At 40.5% G+C, this 17,383-nt stretch overlaps 1 protein-coding gene across 4 annotated transcripts in view; it reads left to right on the top strand.

The window, feature by feature from the left end:
- The window catches only part of pcbp4 (poly(rC) binding protein 4), a 129,920-nt gene extending 112,811 nt beyond the window's left edge, over positions 1-17,109 (top strand). For 3 of the 4 annotated variants that reach the window (XM_042088901.1, XM_042088902.1, XM_042088899.1), the window contains 4 exons: positions 6,400-6,475; positions 8,828-8,880; positions 14,638-14,807; positions 16,181-17,109. In XM_042088901.1, the coding sequence (XP_041944835.1) occupies positions 6,400-6,475; positions 8,828-8,880; positions 14,638-14,807; positions 16,181-16,520 (639 nt within the window). In that variant the 3' untranslated portion in view covers positions 16,521-17,109. Of the gene's footprint in view, positions 1-6,399; positions 6,476-8,827; positions 8,881-14,637; positions 14,808-15,931; positions 16,161-16,180 lie in introns of those variants that run through there. The other variant, XM_042088903.1, reaches the window with a different exon arrangement.
- The last annotated feature ends 274 nt before the right edge of the window (positions 17,110-17,383 follow it).

Raw genomic sequence — 17,383 nt, 5'->3', positions numbered from 1 at the left:
GGTCACGTTTCTTTTAAGATAAGATGTGTTCATTTTTAGCCTACAAGACGATTATTAGTCAGTGAGTTGCACCCACAACTCAGTAATCGAAAGACAAGTTGCCTACCACCTATTTACTTTGATGCCTTCAAAAGACGTTTTGCTGTAGATCTACGTGAAAACACGTCCATACGGACTGAAAATTTGTGGAACACCGTCTCATAGTAATGTGGTTAACTGACCAATATGTCCCGATCAACCATCTGCAAATAGGAAAAAAGTCCATGTTACATTTAACCCCGAGTTACTTTGTGCCCCGCGTTCCCCTGCAGCTTTCTGAAGCGGTGTTTCTGAAGCTGTAGGCCTAACAACACATACCACCCTGACGTGAAAAAGCTTAACGTAGCTTTATGTCCCAAAACGGCAACAAGTCGTTTTACTCCCCGTATGCGCTCATTATAAAGAACGTTTAACGTGTCACAAAAACAGCTATCAATTAATCACCAAACGTCTTATAAACAAGTCTTGCCAGGAGCAACACCTTGCAAAAAAGGATAACAAATAGGCCTAGGCCTTTATACGGCTCTGCTCCTGCCTAGATTCGAACTCAGAACTGCCTGAAAGTTGCAGACCTGTTCTGGAAATGCGTACAGTAACCCACTCGACCGTCAGACAACGCTATCTGCTTCGAGTAGGCCTATTGGGTAGGACTGTAGCCTACACTGGTTGCTGTGGCACAGTCTTGAGTGACCGAATTCGTTTTCCTTTGTCATATGAATGCTGTCATTTTGTTAACATTACTGTTAAGGAGATGCTGTAGGCAAAGGCTATTTCAACCTCGTTAGTGTAGTAAAAAAAAACAGAACTATTCACGAGGTTTCTGGGCAGCATGTTCTGTTAGCAAGCGAACTTCTCATGACTGCCGACAAAGTCTACTGCCAGCTGACGAAGCTCTCATTTTAAAACATTACTGAGAGACAGGCACTGTACAATCAAGAAATCTTGCCACTGAATCCAAAGCTATGTTTAACATTATGTACAAAGCTTATAGGCTACAGTGGACTAGCATGTTGCAGAGGCTGCTAAAAACACAGAGAAACAAACTGAAAACTCGGTCAATCACAGCCCTTGCTCGGCCAATCACAGCCTCTTGCTGTCCGGTTCGACCGCAGAACGCCACAGCGGACTATGCTGCCCCCAAGCGGCTGCAGTTGTACTTACATTTCACCCAGCTGCGTGAATCAACTTGATCGTGAATGAAGTGTCAATTTTTAACTGGGACCCACTGTAAGTATGACCATAAGCTAGAGTCATGGACGAGGGGTGACCCTATCCAGACCCGAAGCATTACGAACTTAGCCGGTTTTTACCGATTCTTCTATAGCACTATTAGTGCTAGTAACTGGGCATGTGTCATACGGCACATAAATTGCTTCTTTTAACCCATCTACAAGGCAAGAGCTCCACACTTCGTCGACAGTGTAATTAGGTTCTTAACATTTAAAACGAGGCATTGGCAACATTGTATGTGTGCTGAAAGTTTATTTAGAAGACAGTTTATACACACCGTACTTGGAGTAACTTTCCGGGCGACGCCATTTTGAATTTAAGACTCGATAAGTCTATCGACAAACGTGAATTTCGTGTTGTTGACGAAAGGAGGACTGTGCACGTGAGCATAAAAAAAAATCTACTATTACCCCCTTTTTGAATGCTCACGCGTAAAGTTCTCCTTCCGTTTTTTTTTTTATCCTATAATTATTCCGAAGGAGTTCAGTGTCCATCAGTCCTAACATTTAGAAACATGAAAAGTCCAAGCATTAATTGGGTCAGTGGGGATTTTGGGAGAGACTGGAGGGGCCTTATGTCTTGGGGCAAAGATCTACAGCGAATGAGGGTCAGCGACTATCCCTAATGATGAATGTCAGTGTAGGACACTAAAGCGCATAAAACTAAGAAATAATCATATTAATTAAGTACAATGATAATAGTAATGAGATGTACATTAAGGACCTCATGTCAGAATGGCAGGACGAAAAAAAGTAAAGTACCACCACTCTGACAATAGAAACAGAAATTGTCGGAGTGGTGGGACGTTGGAAAACAATGGATGGCGGTCCCCGACAAAGTGTGGAGGTCTTGTTAGACTTGTAGATGGGTTAAAAGAAGTGATTTATGTGCAGTATGAGACATGCCCGGTTGCTAGCGTTAATAGTGCTATGGAAAAATCGGTAAAAACTGGCTAAGTTCGGAATGCTTCAGGTCATACAGGATTTCCCCTTTAACTCATTGAATGCCAAGCTGTTTTCGGAAGCTTTGTCCTAGAGTGCCAGCAATCTAGACCATTGTTGATGAATTTTGTACAGCCACAGCATATTCTGTGTTATAGCTATGAACACATACAATGGCTCGTTTAAAATTTGAGACTTTAAGCTCTCAGTGGGTGCAAACCGTGTATTTCTACACGCCTCTGTTCCTGAGAAATCCCAAGCTAAACAGTGGCTAGTTTTCATCAAAATCGCTGTTTTTTTCTAGAAATGGAGATATAACGTCTTTAATGAAATATTAAGTGTTGCCTGTAAACTTTCCGGGAAGTGATCAGCGAGACCTGGCGAGACTGCCACCTAGTGATAGACCCACGAAAATGGCCTGGTTTTGAGATGACGTGCATGCGTCACTTATTCGACCCAAAGCGGCAACCGAGTTATGATAAAATGTCCAGATTGTGCGTTTTCATGAGTTTTCGATCGTCATATATTTCATTTCCATTCATCACAGAATTCCCAAAATCACATATAAGGTGTGTTAGAGTGTCTAGTTTCGTAATTAAAAAAAAAGCTAAAAACGTAATATTACGTTTTTGGCACTCAACACATGGGATGGAAAAACGTAATATTACGTTTTTGGCACTCAATGAGTTAAAGCATAACTCTTGCCAAAATGCAGTCTAGGTCTTTTTGTAAATGTACCCGAGTCAAACTTTCGTTTAAAAGCATTATTATGTTGGAAGCGTCACTTTTAAGCTTGACCATATTGTCGTTTTCGGGTCAAATAACCTTTTGAATGGGAGAGCTAGGGGCACTAATATTTTGAGGCATGATCGCATCAAATTTGCTATTTTAACACTAATAAGGCTCGACACAACATGAAACATTGATCGAAGTATCAACAGGGTCTCTACACATGAACTTTAGCATTGAGAACATTGTTTGTGTACACAGAGTTTACTAAAAAAAAAGGTTTTGGACAACTCACTTCTTGACTGGCAAGATGGTGGTGAGCGGAAAAACCAAGTGAGAAAACCTTTCTTTTAGTAACCTCTGTGTCGAGCCTTCTTAGTGTTTTAAAAATAGTGGTTTTGATGAGATCATGCAACAAAATAGTAGTGCCCCTAGCAATCACATTCAAAAGGCCATTTGACCCGAAAACCACAATAAAATCAATCTTAAAAGTGGCGCTTCCGACGTAATTATGCTTTTAAACTAAAGTTTGACTCGGGTACATTCACAAAAAGACCCTAGGTTGCATTTTGGCGAGAGTTGCGCTTTAATCAAGGAATCCCTGAATTAACACCTTTATTTAGACTGTCCTTAATTAAACCCTTAATCACAACAAATAAAGGGAACCCCTGACTTTGTTTTACAAATTAAGGGGTTTCAAACTCACACCTTAAAATGGCATTTTAACTCATTGGCTGCCAAAGACGTCTACAGACGTCAATTTAAATACAATCGTTGACTGCCAAAGACATCTATAGACGTCAATTACGTTTTTCAACGGGGCGGGCTGGGAAACGATCTGGCAGAGCTTGTCTCTAAAAATCAGGCTTGTAAATAGAAAATTTGCTAGCGAACTGACCCGCTCAATGGCCGCAGTGTCACGCTGGATGGGAGATGAGTAAAGACCATAGACAGGAGAAGACTGAAGCTGCTGAAGCCCTATGGCGAGTCCCTTTACACACACCTGTACAGTAAATGGCAGTATGCACACAGAATGCTGTAATCTGCCAATAAAATGAAGAATGGCTGAAGCCAGAGTGATAGAGAAAACAGCTAATCAAGCTATATGATGTCTATGGCTGAAGCCTATTAGAAGAAAGAGAACATGGCGCTGGCGAGACGTAAGAAAAGTTCAAAGAAAAAAGTTAATGAACTGCAGGCACACTCGAACAGAGTATGTGTCGCACACACGCACACACACACACACACACACACACTCACACGAGTAATGTCGCAATTGTTGCAAACAAGCGAGACCAGGGAGAGGCGCAATGTAAAGCCAAAAACCCGGGCCAAGCGGAGAGAGTTGTTGTCAATTTAAATTTCAAATTCAATTTTTTAGTGCTTATATAGCGCCAAAACATTACACATGTATCATGGCGCTTTACAGTATGTAGGCAATCAGAGAAAAAGAAAAGAGGGAGAAAAGAAAAGGAAGAAAGAAAGAAGGCCCATGGGTAACAGGGGCGAGGAAAAACTCCCTAGAATTGGAGATACATATAGGAAGAAACCTCGAGCAGATCCACGACCCAAGGGCCATCTGCCTAGGGTCAATACGGACAGTAAGGTCTGTAAACAATGACAAATGCATATGAGAGTCAGATGTGGAGATTAGGACATGGTGTTTAAAGCACCTGAGGTGAAAGTTACAAGAGGTGGGACGATAACGTATCCGGTATGATAAAGCATTAATCATGATTTAGTGAGAGAAAGTTCAATAGTCCGGCGTCGGAATTGTCCAGGAAAGAAAGTTGTCAGGGGGCAAGTGGTGGGTCAGCAGACAGGCCAGAATCCAGGCAGAGTTGTCATAGGCAGGTGATGGGGCTTTACGGGCCAGGAATCCATGTAGGGGGACAGTAATACAGCAGTCAAGGATGGGACTTCAGGTGGGATGGGTAAGAGGAGGGCCAGGCACACGGATGGTTGATGACTGGTGATGATATACCTCACAAGTGAGGTACAGTAAGGGGGAAGAAAGAGAAATGTAGAATGGGTTAGTATTACTTGAAATCAATGTGGTTAATGTCAAGAAGTGATCAGTATCATAGTGAGAATGGGCAAGAGAGGGAGAGTTGAGAGAAAGAGAGAAGGGGAGAGAGGAGAGGGGAGGGGGGGGTTGTACGGCGTGGCACATGAGAAGTCCATGACAGCACTATGCTTTAGCAGCATAACTAAGGCATGGTGAGGGGTAGTCGACACCAGCGCAGGTATGGTCAGTGACCACCATCGCACGCGCGACGGAGTGCCAGTCACACGAGGACTCAGCAGGGTGGTCCATTCCAAAATCCCCGAGATGGTTGAAGTTCCACACCGCACCATACCTAACTATGGGAGGCAGTAAAGAGGCAGTTAAGTCTAGACTTAAAAATAGGGAGGGTGTCTGCTAATCGAATTGAGGAAGGGAGATTATTCCAGAGGAGGGGTGCGCGATAGCTGAAAGCTCTGCTACCTACTGTAGTTTCTGAGATTCTTGGAATTACAAGAAGGCCAGTATTCTGTGATCGTAGCAGTCTGGGCGGGTTATATGGGACTAGGAGATCTTTAATATATTCTGGTGCCTGGCCATTAATGGCTTTGTATGTTAGAAGTAATATTTTGAAGTCAATGCGACTTTTAACAGGCAGCCAATGTAGAGATGCCAGGGTAGGGGAAATATGTTCATATTTTTTAGTTCTAGTGAGTGTGCGAGCAGCTGCATTTTGTATAAGCTGTAAGCTCTTTAGACAGGTGTTATTGCAGCCAGCATATAGAGCATTGCAATAATCAATCCTTGAGGTTACAAAAGCATGGATTAATTTCTCAGCGTCTGGTAAGGATAAGGACTTCCTTATCTTTGAAATGTTCCTTAAGTGATAGATTGAAGTTTTGGTAATCTGTTTTATGTGATTACTTAGTGATAGGTCTTGGTCAATTGTAACTCCTAGATTTTTAACACTTGTGGATGAGGATAGTCGAAGATCAGTAAATGTAGCCTGTTGTGAGGTGTTTTTGATGAAACCAACTTATGTTCTACTGCCGATTACTAAAGAACGGAAAAAGGTAGAAACAAACATTTTTTCCCTGATGAAAGAAGAGTCTACTCTTTATTTTGGTAGTTTCGGTGTTTAAATAGTCATATAACTCACTGTTCTGTGGGTCTTGGAAAATCAGTCAAAATGCTGTAAAATGCTTGACAGTAGGGGCTCTCTGCACTGAAAATGACTGGTAGCCAATGGGTTAAGATACAATTAAGGGCCTGTTTTACAAATTAAGGACCACTTCATAAAAATTAAGTGGTTTTGGTATGTTTTTAGGGGTCATTTTTACAAGGTAAAAAAAGGTAAAACAAGGTATCACGTTTCGTAGTGATTGCAGTAAATGATTTCCAGTGATAACATTTAACTTTATGATGTTGACTTAATCGGCTATTCTGTTTCCATAGGTGGCTAAACTGCACCAGTTGTCCATTCAACAGGGTATTACCTCCATGGGCCAGCCTGTCCCTCCAATTCTGCCTGGTAGATTTAATACATACACCATTCCTCTTACATGGATTTAAACTTAGAACCAGTACTTTTTTAAAGCAATGGGACTTCACTTAAATTGGCTAATGTAAAATACAATGGACCAAACATGGACCAAAAATCTTGGGACAGAATTATTCCTAGTGCTGTTTAAATTATTTATTCATAGTAGTTTGCTTACAGTGTTCATTTTGGGTCTGTTTATACATGTTAACCAATGGAAAATGGAAAACTACAGTCATTAGGAAAACTAAAAAAAAAGTTAGCCCATTTAACCATTAGGCGAACCTGTGCCATGGTCATGACGGGGAAAAAGAAAGGCATTTTCTATGAATGACAAATAAAGAGATTGGTTCCAGAACGCTATATCTCCATTTTTGAAAACATTATTATTACACGGTTCTTCAGAGTGCTGCAGAAAGTTCCATTCGCATGAATGGGCCTTCCCAACGTTCGGTGGTCTGTTAAATCTATATAATCACCGGCAAAGTATATAATCACCGCTATCAATGGCAACAGGTTTTGTGCTTCTAATTAACGTCTTTCATATCACTCCGCAAGAAGTCTGTTCGCTTATTGCAATGGAATTTCATTGAAAGTGAAAGTCAGCTATTAAGATGTTGCCACGCAAAACCTGAAACTGCCAAGTTCTATCTGTGTGGTGAACTATTTGTTTTGTCAGCGGAAGCCACAAAACGGTAGCAAAATCATTTTTAAAGACCCAAAGTTTCTTTTCTCATTTTGGCAAGTAGCCGGGATAATGATATTGTCCGCCGGTATTATTGGATAAGCGGAATAATGTATTGATAATGATAATGTATTGTCCGCCGGTAATTATCAGAAAATAAGTCCCGACAGGGAGAACAGAACTGAAAGGACTTATTTTCTGATAATTACCGGCGGACAATACATTATCCCTTACATAAGTCATGGTGTTTTATTGTGTATTTTAGGTAATATCGGTAAAATTGCAGTTGTGTTATTTTGATGGAGTGAAGATAAATCAAATAACAATAACCCAATTACAGTTCCACTGAAATTACTTGGAAAACAACATTTAAAAAAAAAATTTATGAAAATAATATAGCAGGATATAGCATTTTGGAACCAAACCCTTCAAATAGAGACTGTAGACTATAAACTGCTTAAAACCAGTCACAGAGATGCAGTAGTGAAAGTTGGTTTTCCTTAGACTAGCCGGTTACACTTTACTTGAAGGTATCTGCATAAGTGTGACATGACACTGTCATGAACGTGTCATAAACATTATAAACAAGTCATAAACGTTTATGACATAACGCTTCTGTTGTTAAGTGTCATTCGGTTTTTGTCATGACAATTTAGGGTTAAGGGTTAGGGTTCATGTGTCATGACAGCCTTCAAGTAAAGTGTTACCGACTAGCCTACTTTGTGCAAAAGTCTGGCCTCTGAAAGTAAAAGTCCTACCACATATTGGTTAATACATTTGATTTCACTAATTAGTTATACTTGGCTGAGGAGTTGTGCCAATTAGAATCACATGGTTTAGTGAATGGTTTGACCAAATAATATTATGTGGCAGGATTTTTACTTTCTGAAGCCGGACTTTTATAACCTGACTCTCGCCAGATGAATTTCGTTCCGCTTAGCTCCGCCTAGCTCCATTCACATCCATCTGGGACCTCTTCCACTGAGAGTGATTTCTGCACCAGATTGTATGGTAGAGCCAATCAGGACGCAGGGTGGGAGTTTCATAGATGTGACGTAGCGTAGAAGCGTCTGTGAGACTTCTCAGCGTCACAGATTGGCTTCGATGTGAGTGGTTGAAGTAGCACGTCAATAGATGATGGATAAGTGGCTTATCCAATCATATGCAAGGATTTTTGATAAGGCCCAGCCTTCTGAAACACCACTCCAATGGATCGATCCCAGATGGATGAGTGGAGCTAGGCGGAACGAAATTCATCTGGCGAGAGTCAGGTTAGGACTTTTACACCCCTGACAAAATGTAGCAGTTTCAAAGATTATATATCTTATTAAAGAAATATGCTGTGTGTTTGTATTAAGGGGCCCGAGTTCGGCGGCGATATAGCTAGCGGGAAGCTACATCAAGGCGAAATGGGCGAGACCTCTCCAGTGAAGTGAAATTGAATAAACCAATCACATGCAACCAGTATTCAATTCTGATCTATCCATCTATTTTTTATTAAGTAACTTCGGCCTGACTCTGCCCACTTCTTGCTTCTAACTTCGCTCTGGCCACAGTGTGCATGCACTGTTGGCAAAATATGCTGTCAAACTCGCACCCTATGTGTTCCTTTTATGATTTCTTCACTGGATTACCTTAGCTCTTCTTCTTTCCTACAGCAGTAGAGTCCAACTCCCAGTCCACGTCCCAGGAGCTCCTCATTCCAAATGACGTAGGTAGAAAGCAGACAGAATGGTCCTTTTCATATATTCATCATAATCCAGTTTGTTTTCTTCTGTGACAACCCAAATCCAACTGTACTGTCTTATTAAACATCATTTTTTTCTTGATTGTTTTTTTCTTGAAACTATTATTTCTGTCTAAGATCTGTAAACCCTACTACAATGAACTGATGGCTTTTCATAAATATCATTGAGCTCAATTTAACATCATTAGCTTTTTGCCATTTTTTGTATTTCTTAATTTGATCTCCTGAGAAGTAGCTCTCAAGTCTGATTTAAGTTCAACTTAAAGGGAAACTTTTAATAACAATGCACAATGACGTGCGCTGGCTAAGCAAGGGCAAAGCGTTGGACCGCTTCTGTGCACTATTGGGTGAGGTGAAGGTCGTTCCTTATATCTAGTAAGAGTAAGGCAGCAGCAGATCACCTTGTCTTTCTGGAGGACGATAAATTAATGTCCAATGTTGCATTTTTAGCTGACATATTTGGCCATTTAAACAATCTTAACCAGCAGCTACAGGGAAAAGGCAAAACCATCGTGGACATGGTTGAAAAGCTCCAAGCATTCACCATCAAGCTGGGGTTGTTAGAGTCCGACATATCAACTGGCAGGCTCCTACATTTCAGTACTCTAAAAACACAGGCAAGACAAGTGACGGGACTGATGGTAGACTTCATCAAGCAACTCCGAATTAAGTAATTGCTTTTGTGCATGACCCTCTCACAACCCGACTTAGCGGAGAACTCTCCTCCCTGGTCAAAACAATCGTCCTCTCCTTGGATGAGGCTAAATTTGAGATGGAGTTAATTGATTTCCAAACAACCTCTCTGATCAAAGATGCGTTCAGATCTGCAGAGTCCCTGAGTGCCTTTTGGGTGGCATGCTCAGAGGAGTACGAATGCTCAAAGACGTACGAGAGGAATAGACTGACGCACAAAAACCTTGAGAACTGCCTGCGGATTTCAGTGACACACAGACATCCGAAGCATTGTGGTGAATGAAAGATGCCAGTTTTCACATTAAGTGAGTAACCCTATCAATAGCAAATTATATTTAATTGTCAGATTGCATTTTGCAAGAGGCAGCAGTAGCGGAAGACAAGGTAGAGGGCTGCACGCGGGCTGCAATAACTTGCTGAGTTGAAAAACATGTTGCATGAACAGAGGGGGAGACGCCGGAGGAACGGAGCTCTGCGGTGCTGGAGCTCGGCTGATCTGCTAGAGTAGGAGAGGAAAGATAAAAGATTGTTGGAGAAGGCGAAGCAGGTCTGCTTTCCCTGCGGAACGAGGGCAATTGATCCCACACGCATCCACCTCTGCTCTAATCAAAGATATGGTCCGCGGAGTAGCTCTCCTTCTTCGGGTCGTGCAGTGGCTATCGCTGTTATTAGAAACAGGCGAGTGATTGGATTCCTGTGAAGGCACAGAGGAAGCCAATCTGCGCGACCGGCGACTTGGCTCCTGGCTGACCAAACGTGTCTTGTGAGCGGAGTGACGAATTAGACTGCGAATAAATAACCTGTCTGATTGAAGGAGGTGTGGCAAATTCCGTCACCTCCTCCCGAACTTTCGTTTGTAAACGCCATATCAAATTAAACTAGAAGTTCTTATATACATGTTAGTGTCTTCCCTGACATCCTAGAATGAAGTTAAGAAGGCGAAAAAAATTGTACTTCTCCAAAGCTCAACTCTACTCTTTTCCATCTGCTTTCTGCCTCCCACCCTTTAACTGCCTGCTCAACCGTTTGGTAGAGCACACTTTAAGACACCATATCTTACCAAAAAATCCAATTGTTTTGAATTTAAACATATGGAGCCATATCTACTACTTGAGTACTACATGTTAAGCACAACATATTTGCTCAGTACTCCTGTAATGTCGAAGTCCACACCTTCTCATCATACGAGATTTAAGAAATTAATTGATGCAATTTTGGCCTTATTTTGTGGAGTCACATCTACCAAGTTTTCAAAAGTAAGACTTTTTTTCTTTATTATTATGTTAAAATGAAGTGGAATAACACATGTATTAACTTACATTAAAAATATATATATATAACGGTAAAAGTCAGGTCCGTATAGATAATACTAGAAAACATGACAAAGTTTATGAATTAATCCTATTAACCATTATATGCTGTTTTTAAATGTATAATACTACTGTATACTCAGCATATATATGTTTAAAAAGCATACATAAGCATGAAATATATCAAATATGCTTACTAGCTATGCAATTCACTATATTTTGGCCATGTGATTCTGGACCAAGCATAACACGTTTTTTTTTTTTTTTATCGCGTGCCACCAAATATTTTTTTATTTTATACCGTCATTTTTTCTGTTATCAACAATCCTCTTTGGCTGCTACTATTTTGACCCTTTGATGCAACGTTTCTTGTCCTCAAACTGCCACAGACACTTCCAAGTAGGCTTCTGCCTTGTCCTCCTCCTGTAGTCATGGAGATAATAAACACCAATACAGGGCCCAGTTCCCCGAAAGCATCTTAAGCCTAAGAGCGTCGTAAAGTCCCTCTTACGAACGTCTTAAGATTTGCCGACTGTTTCCCGAAACCATCGTAGCTTAAGATCGTCGTGAAAACACTCGTAGATCTACGAGTTCTCCAGAGTACTCGTTACCGGCTAAGAGCGTCTTAACAGTACTTCTCACTGAGGTCACCAACAGGACATACAGAGGAATTGCAACTTAGAATACATAATCCAACTTACGTTTCCATTCTTTATTGTGTTTAGCCTACCTGTGATGAATCAGATGTTAGCGTGCAAAATAGCCTACATTTAATGGTCATAATAATGTGATGAAAAGCGGACAAAAATGCAATCAAGTTATTAAACGAGACGTTGCCAGAATAGTTTGACATTATCTTTGCTAGTGAAGGCTATATTTTATTAGGCCTATGAGGTAAAAAGCAGAGAACGCAACATATGGTTTAGTCTGTAGCCTACTGCATAAAAATCTAAGCCTACACATTTCCTCTCTTTCTTACTCGACTTCTTTCTTATCTTCAAACGTGTTCTTAAGTGACACCGCGAAAAATTATTGCATGGTGCAACAATCTAATCTTAAAATAATTACAATTATTTATTTCTCTGTGTGGTATATAACCTACTTGGGATGCTTACATGCAGATGTCAAAGTGTTTCTATTTTCGTATTGATAATAATGTGATGAAAAGCGGACAAAAATGCAATCAACTTATGAAACGAGACGTTGCCAGAATAGTTTGCCATTATCTTTGCTAAGTGAGGGATATATTGTATTAAGCCTATGAGGTAAAAGCAGAGAAAGGAACATGTGGTTTAGTCTGTAGGCCTACTGTATCAAAATCTAAGCCTACACATTTCCTCACTTTCTTACTCGACTACGTATCTTCAAACGTGTTCTTAAGTGACACAGCGAAAAATTATTGCATGGTGCAACAATCTAATCTTAAATAATTACAATTATTTATGTCTGTGTGTGTTATATAACCTACTTGGGATGCTTACATGCAGATGTCAAAGTGTTTCTATTTTCGTATTGATGTGAATTAATGTGTAGATCTGAAGTTTAAACGGTAGGCCTATAGCTGTGACGTGCAGTCACCTGACATCACCGTCAAATCAGAGGATATTTCAGAACTATTAACGTGGACAGCTCCCATTACGGACGGAGACACGCTCTTACGAGGGTTTTCTATGATTCATCTTACGATCGTTCGTTTGGTTTTTCCGACTGTTTCCCGAATACACTCGTAGCGTGAACGCACGTGCACTGCTCTTAAGCTGCTCTTAAGGGGAGCTGTCCACGTTATTAGTTCTGAAATATCCTCTGATTTGATGGTGATGTCAGGTGACTGCACGTCACAGCTATAAGCCTACTGTTTAAACTTCGGATCTACACATTAATTCACATCAATACGAAAATAGAAACACTTTGACATCTGCATGTAAGCATCCCAAGTAGGTTATATACCGCACACATACATAAATAATTGTAATTATTTAAGATTAGATTGTTGCACCATGCAATAATTTTTCGCTGTGTCACTTAAGAACACGTTTGAAGATAAGAAAGTAGTCGAGTAAGAAAGTGAGGAAATGTGTAGGCTTAGATTTTGATACAGTAGGCCTACAGACTAAACCACATGTTCCTTTCTCTGCTTTTACCTCATAGGCCTAATAAAATATATCCCTCACTTAGCAAAGATAATGGCAAACTATTCTGGCAACGTCTCGTTTCATAACTTGATTGCATTTTTGTCCGCTTTTCATCACATTATTATGACCATTAAATGTAGGCTATGCTATTTTGCATGCTAAAATCTGATTCATCACAGGTAAACACAATAAAGAATGGGAACGTAAATTGGATTATCTACTCTAAGTTGTAATTCCTCTGTATGTCCTGTTGGTGACCTCAGTGAGAAGTACTGTTAAGATGCTCTTAGCCGGTAACGAGAACTCTGGAGCACTCATAGATCTACGAGTGTTTTCACGACGCTCTTAAGCTACGATGGTTTCGGGAAACAGTCAGCAAATCTTAAGACGTTCGTAAGAGGGACGTTACGACGCTCTTAGGCTTAAGATGCTTTTGGGGAACTGGGCCCTGAACTCCCGGTCGGCTGAATAGAACTTTAAAGGCGCTATAAGCGATGTTACGCAGTTTCTAAGCTAAAACATTTTTTGTCACATACAGCTAACATTACCTCACCATCCACTAGCTGCCTGTGCCCCGAATACACTGTAAAAAAAACGCTCCAAAAACGGCCACAAAACAACTTGGGCAAACCTTGCCCATAAAAACATAACAAACAGTTCCAGCAAATCACCGACGAGGTGCATATTTGGGAGAGCTTCAATTGCACGGGAGGGAGTAGCGAGCTAGCTCTCTGTTTTGTTTGAACATCAACAGAAGTGACATTACCCTGCATTGCTTATAGCACCTTTAAGTGCTGCGGACACAGGCTATGTGGCAAGTGACAGTGCACTAGTGTCGGCTCAGTCGACATGGAATTAAAATATCACAGAAGCACTTCAAGTTTAGGTTATAATCTACGAGCTAACCATTGTTTACACTTTTACACTGTTACAAGTGAACTGAACATAGTTAGCCCATTAATGGACATATGGCCTAGGGTATTTATGCTTCTTATGCACTTAATTGAAATGTGCTATAGGCCTAGGCTACATTTTGCACATGCACTTTTGCATATTTCTCAATATGAAAAGTTCCTTATTTTCAACTGTACTCAAAGATAATGAATATAGGCTATATTGAGTATTTTTTTGTTTGTGTTATGTGTGTAGGCTACATTTTGTGCATGCACTTCTGCTGTAGCATTTATTTCAGTTTATCAGTTTATATCAGCTAAATTTCTGAAGAATACACTGTGTTGCCTCAGGCCAGCTGCACATCTTTTGAAACTTTATTTGAACTAATCAAATAAGTTAGGTTCATAAAGTAACTTTCCTTGCTTTCACTTGATTCCCAATACACAAGATACACTGGTAAAAATTGCTTTAGATTGTTAATATGGACTTAAAATATAGATTTTTAATGATGTGATAAACTATGTGATTAATAGCGATTAACTACTACTAATGTAGTGATTAATCGCAATTTTAAAAAGAAATAATCATTTGACAGCTCTAAACATTTTACTTTAGCCCTCAAGTGGTCAGGCCCTCAGCTGTCTACTCTGCTCACACCCTTCCCTGGCCTTTTTCCATTCTCTCCCATGCAGCTTATTGGGTCCATCATTGGCAGACAAGGAACCAAAATCAATGAAATCCGGCAAGTTTCAGGGGCACAGATCAAGATTGGTAGCCAGCTGGACAGTACCAGTGATCGGCACGTCACCATTACAGGCTCCCCCATCAGCATCAACCTGGCCCAATATCTCATCACCTCCTGGTAAGACTTGACAGTCAGCCTTGTATGAAAGGCTCAGCACAGACAGCCAGACAGAACACCCACCATACATATGTGTTAAACAATATTTGTCATTTTATGGAAGTATAAAAAGCATCTGGTGATGAAAACGGCATTTTTATACTTTATAATTCTAGTTATTGTTGTAATACAATTACATTGGAATCCTCCACACTCAGCTCCTATGCTGAAGTTCGCTCACCCAGAAGCAAAGTTAATTACATTAATTACGGTAATTAAGATTGATATCACATACTGTATCTATTCACATTGATGGTGGTTAGTGAGGTTCCCACTTCACTGTGAAGCGCTTTGAATGTCAAGAAAAGCGCTATATAAATGTAACGTGTTGGTTGTTGGTTATTCAACAATTGTAGGAGAAATTATTTTGTTATATATTTGACAATTTTGCATAAATACCACCCAGCTGTAGCTTGTCTCAGATGTATTTTCTTTCTCCCTGCACTAAATATATAAAATTGCAGTTGGCTCTTGGTTGCACTGACTTGGGAAGTTCATAAGTGTAAATAACTTTCAGCAAATGTATAATCATTGGAGGGGTGTTCTAGAAGCAGACTGGAAAATAAAAGCAGTGGTTTTGCATATTTGGCTATTTCAGGGAATAATACAGAAAATATGAAATTAATACAGAATTCATAAAGATGTGACACTCACCTGTCCTGGGTGAAGACTGGAGTTTACTGAAAGTTGAGTTTTTATGATGACTCCTGGCATCAGAACCCACCAATATTGGTCCATTAACTCTGAATTAAATCCCAGCACAACCATATGAGAGCCTCACCTAGAACCAACATGAATGCCTGATCACGGCTATCACTTTGCTTATTCTTTCAAAGAGTTGCATCAAGAAGGTCTGCATATTGAACACACCCTTTACAAACTCATATCAATGTGAATGATTAGTGACATATTTCACATTTGGCTGAATTGCTTACTTCAGATGTGTTATGCTCACATGCTCAAGTCAGTCTACCATGCTGGCAAATGCATTTATATTCACTGATCATTCTTGGGATGTAGTCATTTTGAGAGAGCGAGGAAAATCCTAATGAGTTGAAAACCATTCTGTCTCCTCTCCCTCCAAGCCCCTACCCAAGCCATTACCCTGAATTAAACAGCACCTCCCTCATGAGTGCCAAGGTCCCCCCTCAAATAATATGTTGCAACCTTCAGCAAAACACACCTCTCTTATGATTTATCTATTTTTTTAGTTTAATTTATTTTTTATTTTCAATTTCTTTAACATGTCTTTTATTTAACCTTCTAACCCTTCTCCATCCAAATCCCTCTCCTTCTCCCTCCACCCTTCACCCCCCCCCCGCTGCTAAATGCAGTTTAGAGACCGCCAAATCCACCGCCCAGTCCTCTTCCATGTCGACCCCTGTTGACCTGAACATGAGCTTCACCCAGCCCACCTCCCCTGCTTCGTCCTCTACTGCAGCACTGGCAGCGATGGGTGGTCTGCCCCATGCTCCAATCCTGGGTACCCCCTATGCCTTTCCCCTCTCCAGCCTCCTAGGAATGAAATCCGTCCCCCTCCTGGCACTTTCCACCCCCACTGCCACAGCAGCCGCTGCAGCCCCCACACATGGGACCCTGGCATCCTACACCGCCAAAATATCCTCAGCCAATGGGATCAAGAAGCCAGAAAGACAGAAGTTTGCACCTTACTGATGTCTACACCTACTCTTACCTTCCTGGTCTTATCACATCCACGTTTCTCCTCTTCTCCTGACCCCAGCAGGTGAAGTGTTGGAACCAGGGTGCTTTTCTGTGGCGCTTCCTTACTCTTCATCTACTGCAGCCATTGTAGTCAACCTGAGACAATGCTATCAGTCCTTATCTTTACTCTTATTTCCAAAGGACTGTAAAACAACAGTGGCTAACATAGACAGAAATAATGTTTTCTGGCTAAAAAGCCTCTAAAGCCATAAATTGATCCTTCTAACTTCCCTCTCAACACCTCAGTTTTCCCCAAATCTACTGTCTCTATTGATCTTATTTATTGATATTAATGTATTATCCCCTTACTATTTATGACACTAGTGACTGATGTGCAACTCTCTATATCAGCTTTTTATGATTACAGCGCCATTCCCATTTATTGGCACCCCTGGTAAAAATGTGCAAAAAGAGGTAGTAAAAATAATGTTTTGCCGTTTTTATCTTAGTTTGAACAATGAGGAAAAATTCAACCTTGAATGGAAGCAAATTCAGTGTGAGAAAAAATTCTAGTCCTAACGAAAAAATCCATAGCAAAATAAATATTGGCGGCCCTGTGTTTAATTCTTTTTAGCCTCCATTCAAAATGAAAGTCTTCTCCTATAACATTTCATAGTTGTCAATTACAAAGCAGGGGATTTGAGAGCATTCCTCTTTCCAGAACATCTCTGGACCATCCTCTGGTTTTTTTATGGAGTTCGGGAAACTGAGATACCTATGGCAGACACTTGATTTTGTGTTCATTTAACCATTTTTGCATAGATCTGAATATATGTTTTGGATCATTGGCCTGCTGGATGATGCAATCATGATCT

The sequence above is a fragment of the Alosa sapidissima genome, chromosome 4, assembly GCF_018492685.1.
Source record: "Alosa sapidissima isolate fAloSap1 chromosome 4, fAloSap1.pri, whole genome shotgun sequence".
Lineage (NCBI taxonomy): Eukaryota > Metazoa > Chordata > Actinopteri > Clupeiformes > Clupeidae > Alosa > Alosa sapidissima.
The sequence above is the reverse complement of the archived record's forward strand: the minus strand, read 5'-3'. Positions and strand labels throughout refer to the sequence as shown.